The sequence below is a fragment of the Limulus polyphemus genome, unplaced genomic scaffold (assembly GCF_000517525.1).
Source record: "Limulus polyphemus unplaced genomic scaffold, Limulus_polyphemus-2.1.2 Scaffold1497, whole genome shotgun sequence".
Lineage (NCBI taxonomy): Eukaryota > Metazoa > Arthropoda > Merostomata > Xiphosura > Limulidae > Limulus > Limulus polyphemus.
The window spans coordinates 265888-277411 of record NW_013667107.1 but is presented as its reverse complement, the minus strand read 5'-3'; the positions used below and the strand labels follow the sequence as shown (position 1 = coordinate 277411).

The 11524-nt window shown below is 29.8% G+C and overlaps 1 protein-coding gene across 1 annotated transcript in view; it reads left to right on the top strand.

The window, feature by feature from the left end:
• Positions 1 to 833: 833 nt before the first annotated feature.
• The window catches only part of LOC106463843 (superkiller viralicidic activity 2-like 2), a 55689-nt gene continuing 44998 nt past the window's right edge, over positions 834 to 11524 (top strand). The window contains exons 1-3 of the mRNA XM_013923923.2: positions 834 to 989; positions 5567 to 5680; positions 11088 to 11154. Coding sequence (XP_013779377.1) covers positions 853 to 989; positions 5567 to 5680; positions 11088 to 11154 — 318 coding nt within the window. The 5' untranslated portion in view covers positions 834 to 852. The remainder of the gene's footprint in view (positions 990 to 5566; positions 5681 to 11087; positions 11155 to 11524) is intronic.

The following is an 11524-nucleotide window of genomic DNA, read 5'->3' as shown; positions in this document are numbered from 1 at the left end:
TAACCACTAAATAGAAAGCCTTTTTTTTTATCTTAAACGGCTCCCCCGTGGCACAGCAGTATGTCTGCGGACTTAGAACGCTAAAAACCGGATTTCGATACCCGTTGTTGGCAGAGCACAGATAGCCCATTGTGTAGATTTGTGCTGAATTACAAACAAACAAACAAATTGATCTTAAACGAATTAGTTCACGATGTATAGTTAGAGAATTTGCTGATTTACAGTTGTTTGTGTGTGTTTTATTTTTTGGTAAGTGATAAAATTTGTTTTTCAGCAATTCTTTCAAAGTTTTATTTTGGATTTCTGTTATTGTTACAGTTCAATAAATTGTAGAGTCGTCAACTTTTGAAGGCCGTAGATAGGCCTAAATAAAATGTTTTTAATTGTGTACCAGTTTAGCGTTGAATATTATTTATGATTTTCGACTTAGAAAAATTTGATTAAAAAAATCCTACCTGAAAATGAGAAGGTGTGGTTTTTTTGCATACCAACTAATTACATTGCACATAAACGAACATTTAGAAAAATATTACTTGGAAGTACCTAAATAAAGATATGTTCCTTCTAGTTATGGAAAAGTGAAATTATCAACTCTTTCAATTGCGACGTACAGTGTATATACTGAATAATAATTATATACGAAACCGTACTCAAAGAACAAACTGAAGACGGACAATAAAAAATCTGAAACAAAAATTATTTATACAATATACATTCACTGGATTTTTAGTCGGGAAGGATTTTCCTGTTTAATCCGCTAAGAAACATTTTCTATAAACTTTCTTGTCATAATATGCTTTATTGAAATATTTATTTAACTGCGTACCATTAAAATATACCATTCTGTGCAACATGGCAGACGCTGAGGATTTGTTTAGTGTGTTTGAAGATGTACCGAGTACAAGCACAAATAAATTCTTGAAGAAGCATGAAAAAATACCAGAAGTGAAGGATGAGAAAGGATCACCTATATTGAATGAACATATGAGGTTTGAGTTACTCGTAAAATGTTAATATATATAGAGAGTAAAACTTACAGATCTGGACTTGTGTATGATTTGGGCACATTGCATTAAGATCCAAGTTACGCGAAGAAAACTATTTAGGCTTAACGTTGCCATGTGTAATATAAATGGTATTACTGTTGGTGTTTATTTGTTATTATAATATCAGTGATTAGTATACTCTTATTCCTAATTTTAGTATTGATTATTATCATGCGTAACAAAAGTTTGGTTTAGTGGATGGACCGATTGGTTCCTTGTTCTTAAAAGTTAAATTCTGTATGTTAGTTGTTACTGTTACTAAACTTTGTTCATTTTCATTTTTTTACCTTAGAAATTAGAATGACCAAATTGTTCATGGATCCAAGATTTTGTTAAATAAGTGTAGTCTAACATTAAAATTTGCGCATTACATTTATACACAGTTTCACAAGGAAGTATAGATTAAACAAAAGTAATTGATACCATAAATATTACACGTACTTATAATAATTACTTCTGACCCTGGAGTTCACTATGTAATGTACATTAAAAATTTTTTTTGGGCAGTTCTTTTCATTTAACAGGGCTAAAAATAAATATTTTGGCATAGTCATACAAAATGTCTACCCAAATTATGTGTGGGTTGGACATACGGCCTTAGATAAGTTAGAATAGTTCTACTGTGGACCTTTCTTTCATGAAGGAACTGTACCTTGTTTTTTAATTTGTAGATTTGATATATATATATAGATTTTCAGAAAGCATTTGACAAGGTGCCACATAAAATGGTTAGTAAAAAAAATTAGCTCTATAGGTGTGGGGTATAAGTTAGCAAATTGGATAGAAGAGTGGCTGGAAAGCAGAGGGTTGTTACAAATGGAGTTTAGTCAAATGTCACAAGTGGGGTACCTCAGGGCTCAGTCTTAGGACCTTTGCTCTTTTTGATTTACATCAATGACATAGATGAAGGGATAATCAATAAATTACTTAAATTTGCAGATTATATTAAGGTCTTGGGTGTTGCTAGCTGTGAAGAGGATGTTGCTGATTTACAAAAGGATTTAGATCATTTAGTGAGTTGGGCAAATAAATGGCAGATGGGTTTAAATTATTATTATTATTTTATTTTAATTTAGTTTTGAGGATGGAACAGCCGAGGTGGACCAAAAGGCCCCATGCTGTTCCAAAATATTATTTTATGTTATATTACTTATGGTGAAAACTTTTTTTTTTCTTATATACAAAAGCATCTAATCAACGACATGTTTAAAAGTGAACCAGAAGTTCAAAACTATTGAAAATTGTAATGAAATTTAATATTTTATAAGGAATATACTTAAAAATTACCAATGAAATTTTTTTCTATGCTGTTCTGGCAGCATGATTTATCGATGTGTGTTTACAGTTGTACTGCATAGTCTACATCTTTGCCATGAAGAGGAAGGTTTGAAACTATAAAATACACTATGCTGAAGTTATGGTTTGGCATGGAGGAAATTTTCAAATTATTAGAATAAATGGGGGAGGGGGAGAAACATCAGAAAGACATAAAAAAAGAAAAGAAAAGATTATAATAAGGGAAATATTTCATTAATATGTTGAGATGGAAGTCATCTTTGTCAGATATACCCAAATTTTGATTGGACAATGCTGTTCTGATTGAGTATTGTAACACTAATGACACCACAGGGAAAACCTGAAACTACCACTATAATGCAATATGTGAACAATCCAACTGGCAGAAAAGCCAGTGATTTGAGGGTGAAACCAGTTTTAAATATTTTCACTTCAAATGTATGTTATTAATTAAAACCATATTTTCAAAAAATAATATAAGATTCTCTAAACAATAACTATATATGTTTTTTCATGTTATGAATAATAAAAATATTCAGTGTAAACTTATGGAAGTGTTTGGTATAACTTAGAGTCATGAAGCTTTATACTAACATGATGTATACCTATTTCATATATCAACAAATGTATTGAAATTTATTTTTCTTCAATATATTTTACTGTGCAAAAGAATGCATGGCATGTCCACTTTAAGAGTTAGCAGATAGATGATGTGAAAATATTACACATTTTGATAATATCATACCCTTAATTAGATAATGTTTGTTTCACCATTTCTTTGTTGTAATATTTGGCTATAAAGTATTCATTTTCTGCTAAGAAGCCTCTTGTTGCATTCTATTCAAGTAACTTACCCATAATAAATTTAATATTGTGTATGTAACTGAGCATCACTAAAAGTGACTGCTTCATATATTATGTGTAACCACAGTGGCAAGTCTGATGGCTTATAATGTTAAAAATCAAATTTCAGTACCTGCAGTGGGATCATTTCAGATAACAGTTTGTGTAACTTTGTACTTAACAACAAAACAGTATATTCTAACCTACTATAGTCATAATTGTAGAATAATAACTTCTAAGCATTTAATCAAAATACTACTTGGAACCAGTAGAATATCATTTCAGTGAAAGTTAAAAGCAATTTAGTTGAACTTACTGAATTCCCATATTTCTTAGGACATGCTACTGCTACTGATCTATTTGACAAGTACTTCCCTGTCATCACAGGATTTGATTCTAAAATTTATTGATATCCATGGATAGCCCCAATGTTAATTGGAAATTACGTGAAATGTTATCAACTGAAGCTAAGCAACTTAATCCAAAAAGAAACCTGTTGCAATTTGGATCTTGTGGTTTCCACAATCCTTTTAGAGATGGATGTAAAGCAGCTGACTAGAAATTTGAATAAACTCTGGCAAATTTCTACTATTTTTACAAAGATTCTCCAGCTAAAAATTAGACAAGATGCTTGGACCTTCAACCAAAGTCATATAAGCTCTGATGGCTGGAGAATATCAGTATTGTGGAAAAGTGCTTGTCTCTGCTCATTTATCTCAAAACATATGTGGGTACACAGCAAAACCCACCAGAATCAAAACACATGACAGTATTTGTGAAATTGTTAATTACAATCTCTTAATCCCCAAAGCACAGTTTTTTTCTCAGTTGCTAGAGAAATCTAACAGTTTCTCAAAGAATTCCAGAATGGTAAACTAATGTTGCCTCTTTGGCTGAAGATGTCTTTGGTCTTGTCAGGGGATTGTTGGAAAGATTTATCATTTAAGAATGACTGGAAAACATAGCTGGATCACAACACATTGCAAGCCTGGATTTAAAAGACAAAGATTTTAAAGGAACCTTCCAAAGTTGATACTGGTTTTGTTACATAGAAAGTCCTTAATGTGATATTTGTTAATCATTAAATTTAGTTAATACAGTAAACCTCAAACCATGGTACACGTTTCCCCCTCATACAGGCAAAGAAACAGCAGCACAAGAGATTGTGATTGGTGCTGTCAGCCAATTGCTTTCTTTCTAGTCAACAGTTCAAATGTAGTGGCAGATAGCCTTATTGGCTTATAACGATGACAGAGAACACAAGTTTTTTGGCAATGGGAATCGAATCTGAGACTTGATTCATAGGCTGGACCAAAGTTGAACAAATTTTACAATAAAAAATAACAGCAACTAAAATTTGGTTTTGATACCTACAGTGGGGAAAGCACAGATAGCCCATTACATATTTTAGCACTTAACAACAAACATTGGCAATATTTCATTTACTTGAATAGTTTGAGTAATTGAATATACTAATAAGTGCAAAATCTTAATTTTGATTAATCGATTGTTGAAATAATCAGAAATACTGATTTCAGTTAGATGAATATTTTCATGACAATCCATTAATCATAATTTATATTGATCAGTTGTTGGAATAATCAAATACAGTAATAATTGGAAACATTAATTTCAATTATTAATGATATCACTGCTCATAGGTAAAATCAAGCATATCTAATCATGCTAATGAGTAAGCTCAGAAAAATACACATTGTATAACCTGATTTTAGTCTTAGTTTTGCAGGTAAAGTGTAAAGAGCAAATACTTTGTCTTTGCATGAATTTTTAATGTTTTGGACTTAAATATACTTCCCATTTTTAAAGTTACTGTGGGTTTTAAGACATGTAATTTTACCACATTCCTATTTAAGACAGATAGGTTTAAAATGCCAGTGTATGTATACCCATTTCAGTATATTAATACATATTCTTTTTTCTATTTCTTCTCAGTATATTGTTAGACTCTGCACTTACATTGGCTTTCATTTAGTAATGTTATACCATAACCAAGTTTTGTATTGCATGCTGTCTTTAAGTGTTTGATGTGGCTATTAGTAAATATTAAAGCAATTTTATTGAAAAACAATGGCTTATGTAAATTATAGTATAGGTGTAAAACTGTTTTTCCAATGAATCTTTTTAATACTGATTGAGTATTCGATGGAGTTCGAAATGTATATAAAGTATGCACTGAAAAGTTATAATAGACCAAAGAAAGAAGTGCAGTAATCATCATCAAAGTATTAAAGAAATTGGTCTTTAGTAATTTTAATGTGTATAGCTTTCTTTAAGATAAATTATATTAAACTTCATGTATTAAAATAATTTATGGGCAAACAGATCTGTCAAGCTTGTAAATACACTTTATTTTATTTTAGTTCTGATGACTTTGTGAAGTCTGTGATTGAAGGAAAACGTGGCTTTGGTGATGATGAAGAAGGTGAAACTCTGGCTAAAAAACAGAAGACTGAGTGCTTACTCGATGATATTAAGTAAGTTTTTAGTTCTTGTTTGTTTGTTTAAGAACTATTTACATATAACACATTTCTATTTATTAATTCTACTGATATGGGAGTGGTCAAAATGCATATGTAATATCTTTTCTTACAGAGATTCAGCTTGTAATTCATGTTACAAACGTAACCTTTTCTCTATGTTTTACTTTGTGTTTACCATTTTATTGAATATTTAAGTAAATTAGTGATTGATGATACTATAGCATTAGTAAATAAATATCATTGTAATATTATTTTCAGATTTCACTAGAGATGGAATAAGTAAATTCTGTTTTCTCTGATTGGAAAAATTACCATTATTCAAACATGCTATTATTAAATAGATGTTAGTACCAGTAAATGTTTCCACTGATGTTAGAGGGGGGGGGTGACTTCACTGCTGCCAATAGTGCCATTTATTGACTCAGCATAGTTACTGAACATAATTTTTGTTATCATACTAAATATTGGTGTCTGTCTAATTATAACTTAAATCAAACTAAAGAAATTCTCTTTGTATGTTTATAACTCTGAATATACAATGTGTGTAACCACACGACTCCACTACTGGTGCTGAGCTCACCAAAAAAAAAAAGTTGCTCTCCATGTGTTTCTACTAATAATAATCATTTTAAACTATCATTAAAAAAATATCTCTGTGAAAGTCTCCCATATTTTATGGCATGGGTGGCTGGTGACCTTTTTGACAGGTAAGTAATTTAACAAACTGAAATCAATATGGGTCACATCTAGTAACTTATTGTCCTTTCAAGCCTGCTTCAAACTTTCTGATTGCTCTCCTGTTCGCTGTTCTTGTGACATGCATATTGTTCTTTGTTTGAAGACTTGCCATTACTTATTCAGAAATGTTAAGTCATGAATGAAGCTTTAGTAACAATTATTTAATTTATTACTATACTCTAATATATTATTACACTTAAGCATAATTATTGATAAAAAAAAAACTTTGGTTTAAGAGTTTTGATTAGGGATATGGAAATTCTACAAGAAGCAATGATTCATGTGCCTCACCTGATGAACTGATGCCATTTTACTGACAATCAGCAAATTTGTTGATTGGATTTTGATTTTGCGATTACTTTTCTATCACTAATATTCACTTAAAAAGTATTGCAGGCCACACAGGCATAAAAGTTGGTTCAGTTTATGGGTTATCCTGCTGGGTCTAAAAACAAGTTTTTCAAAATTTTACCTTTTATGGTGAAGACTATTTCAATGATCACTGTTTTCTCATAGTCATTTGTAGTAAAACATCATTCTACTCCTTCTGAAGTTTCAATATACCATGTTTATGGTAAAGTATGATATATGTAGAAGTTTAATTTTAAAATGTTTATGAAAAAATCTGTGAACCTTGTATGATATCAAAATACCTTAGTGTTTAAATGACATATTTGATGCATTGCAAAGTAGCTGTTTTTGCTATTAATTCTAAACCTTAGTTATTCAACCAAGAACATATCTTAGGCCAGGGAAATAAAAACATAAACATTACTGTACTTTAGTTTTTAATCATATTTACACTGAAAATTAATATTGGTTTCATTTGCACTAATATCATTAGACATAATAACAATAATAGAAAAATCAAGAAATTAATAAAGCCAAGTTTAAGGCTTAAAAAGTTAAATAATTAAAAAGATCTAATTCTTGACAGACAAGATAAATTTAATAAATATTTTATTTCTTATTTTATAGGAAAATTATAAGTTTAAAGGTGTAGGAAATAATCTAACCGTGACACAAGAAGACAAATTAGAGAGGTACATGCTTGTTGCACTGAAAATGGATATAAAAAACAGGTCTTATAGCCCATATAGAAAAATGCTATACATATTTTGAAAATTTTATGTGCTAAACAATCCAGTTAGACCCATTATAATAAATACTGTAACATGTACTTATTTCAGTTTTTGATTAAATTCCTTTAAAGCATTTACTGATATTGAATCTGTAATATACTTTTAAAAATGAGTTTGAATACTCTTCATATATTCAAAATTTAAAGTAGCTTGATGATCCAGAAATAACTTCTAGTTTGAATGTAGAATTATTAGACATCCTTCTGTCTGAAAAAGTAAGAAACTTCACAAACTTTGGCCTACCTTCAATGAGAACAAGGGAAGTTTCTTCTAAAATGTTAACGCTGGGAAGCTTCTTCTAAACATTAAATACATTTAAAGCACTTATCCCATCTATCCTGCAGAACATATTGCAAAACTGTAGAGTTGAGTGATTAATGGTATTTGTTAATGGATTAATTAGTGGCTCTGTTATTGATTACATTTGTTTAATGGATTAGTACAGTGTTCTTCAAACTATGGAAAAGAAAAACGTAGGTATTGGGTACTGCCAGTCAGTTGCCTTCCCTTTAGTCAACAGTCAAAATTAATAACTGGAGCAGATAGCCTGAGGAGTTTTGCTATAACAAAGTCAGGGCCAGCAAATTTGTTAGTTTGTTTTTTTGCTTGGATAGGTGGAATAATTAGAAACCTTAATATCATTTATTTTATTATTTTCATAACAGCCATTATTCAATTAATTGATGGTTGGAATAATAAAAAAAATGTTTTAATTGGAAACACTAATTTTGATCAGTTGACTATTTTCCTGACAGTCAATATAATCGGAATTTTGATAAATCTATGGTTAGAATAATCAAAAACATTAATAATCAGAAACACTACTTTCAACAAATTGATTTAATCATGATTTTAATTAATTGATTATGTGACATGACATTGATGTAGTTGCTGCTCATAGGTAATTTATTAAATCAACCAGCTCTAGCAAAGTTTATTATTTTTTTCACTTAAAGTTCACAATTGATTTCTTGAGATGAAATTGAACGTGATAAATGTGGATCTTTTTTGTTCTAAGTATAGTGTGGAATATTCAGGTCGGAAGATACTGTACTCATTTATGCTTGCTATTTAAACTCACCTTTAGTCGTGTAAAAGAACACAGCAGAAGTATACAGGAAAAATTTAAAGATGTACATGTGTTACATCGAAAATTATAAACTAGAAAATTTGATTTGTCAGCCCAGACTTTTAAAAGGTAAATTTTTTATGTTTTTTTGTAAAACAGTGGTTGAAAGGACATACATGTTCTAATGCTATTACATCTAGGACAATAGATAATACATCAAAGAAAATGTTTCAGTGCCATTTCTAACTGCATTGTAGAACAGCACTGATACTTGTATTTCACTTCTCTTATTGATGACTATGATTGTAGCCTGCTTCAAAGTAAGAGAAAGAATCTCTTATGTATTACTATAAAAACACTTTGCCTGGATGTTATTATTGATATGTATTATACTCAGGTGGAAGTAATGAAATCATATCACTAACACTTGTGAGGGTAATACTTTTTTATGGTGTTCTTTGTTTCCTTTTTTTGGAATTGTTAGTATTTAGTGGTTTTATGCCTACCTGAATTACTTTCTTCATTGTGGTAAAAACTGGTGTATATTTATCATCTCTTGTTACATTATCTCTCTCTGAATATGGGCTAGGTCATTTTGACTGACCTTTTAACCACCATGTAGTCATGAAACTATACATACTATAACTCTGAATTTATTAAGTGTTTCTTCGTGAAATTAGCAAGTTTGTTGTACACAAAAAATAAGATTTTCTAATAAAGTATTTTTATTAAATATTTGTCTGTAAATTTCTGAAGCCTTTACTTGTAAAGATATACCAATTTTTGTAACACAACTTTGTGTTTTATATATGTTTTTTTTTTTTGCCATGAAACTAACTGTAGCAAAAGTTGAAATGAAATAAATCTTTTTTTTTTCAAGAATGACTGCAGACTGTAGCAAACAATTATAATTATTTATATTAAAAGCTTTATGCTTCTTAACTTTTCACAACTGTTCCAATTTAATTTTATTGTTTTACTGCTCTTTGGACTGTGTCTAACTACTACAAGGAGCAATATATCACCCAATGGGAGTGTAACATTTAGGGTAAACAAAGTTTTAGGTTAGGTAATGTGATATCCTACACTCCTTATCACAAAAATTGTTTTTCTTTTACAGTTTTTTGTATAACCTAATAAATTTTCACATTTTAGTCACTTTTGTCAAAAAATATTTAACAATAAATTAAGAACATACATAAAGAACAAGAAATTTATAACTTACCTTTGTCCTAGGCCAATTTGCACTCAGGTGCCTGTTTTTGTAAGCCTTCTTTTTCTAATTAACTTTCTTGTCCAAAATGTACTTCATTTTGCTTTCAGATACTCAATTCAGAACAAAAAATATATATTAGGCACTTAAATAGAATGCCCCAAAACTACTAAAATTTATCTGACTTTCTTAGCTGTAAACAGGTTAGATAATTTCCATTACTCTTTGGAACACTGACTTCAGTGTACATACATCAAGATTCTACTATCAAAATAGTGGCTATCACCAGAAAAACAAAACAGACTATCATCAGAACCACATAAATCACAAAATGGCCTTTCTGCTAGTTATAAATGTGTACCATTGTCAAGTAGGCATGAGGAAATAAATGAATTCAAAAGCAGGAAGGGTTGGGGATAAACTTAATGATATCCTAGAAAGTAAAGAAGGTGGGAGGTTTTTATTCTATTTTCTAACCTGTCAGTATCTATACTTTGTGAATTTAGCTGATGAAAGCTCTGAAACCCATATAAAAAAAATTAGTACAGAGGGTCACATGACACAGGGATATTAAAAAGTATTATTTCTTAAATATTTTCTTTTGAAATTAATATAGTTAAACTTGGATGATTTAAAATTTATATTATAAACTATGTTTTAATACAAAGTTTAGTGACATATATTGCTAATAAAGTAGTTTACATTTTGAATGTAATTTTATAAAGAGGTTATGACATGCACACTTTGACTCCCTACCCCCCACCTGTGTACAGAGCATTTACAGTAGTTCCCACTGCATAAACAGTCATTGTTATCCTTTTTGTAGATTTTACATACAGTATGATAATATTGTACTACATTGTTTAACATTTGGTAGAAGTGGTAATTATATTTTGTAGTAACAAAGTTGTATAACTTATCAAGAAATGCAGGGTGTGTTTAGTTTCCATGAAAATCAGATATTCAAAAAGGACAAATAAAAATGCAGATCCATTTGTCTTCTAGGTAATCATTTTGTGTGCAATGTTTCTTAGTCTCAATTTATATGTAATTATTCCAGATGCAAAGTTTAGTTTAAGTTCTCCTGTGTCAGTGGCTTTTGCCAAGACAGATAATTAAACATATTTGAAGCTAAGTTTTTAGTTATTTTCTACTTAGCATTATTCATTTTGAACTTTTTTTTAAATGAAAACTTAGAATATGAAATATGATAAGTGATATGTCACAATTTCTTCTTAGCCCATCAGATTATTCTTCTAGAATTCAGATTCATACCGTGGAAAGTTTGGAAGCTTGCTTACATGAGGTGAGTCATCTCCAAAAATGCATACTTATGCGCGTTTTAAAAACGTTTTGACCATTATTGTATTTGAGAAGAAAATACCATAAGTTAATTGTATGAAATCATTAACAGGAAAATAATGACTGGTGCATTTCATTTTATCTTCTTCATGGAGAAATACAACAGGTTTTGAAGTTTGATCAATAGTTTTAATTTATAGAATTTTTTGATAACTTTGTATTTTTTGTTGGTCTTTTTTGTGCTTTCAAGAATTTTTTCCTTTACAAAAATTAACCCTTTCTGGAGCAGTGATTACCTTTCAGTTGTTGAGTGCAAACCTGTATCTCAATTGTAAAAATTTAGTATAAATAATAATCCTATATTCAAAAATACT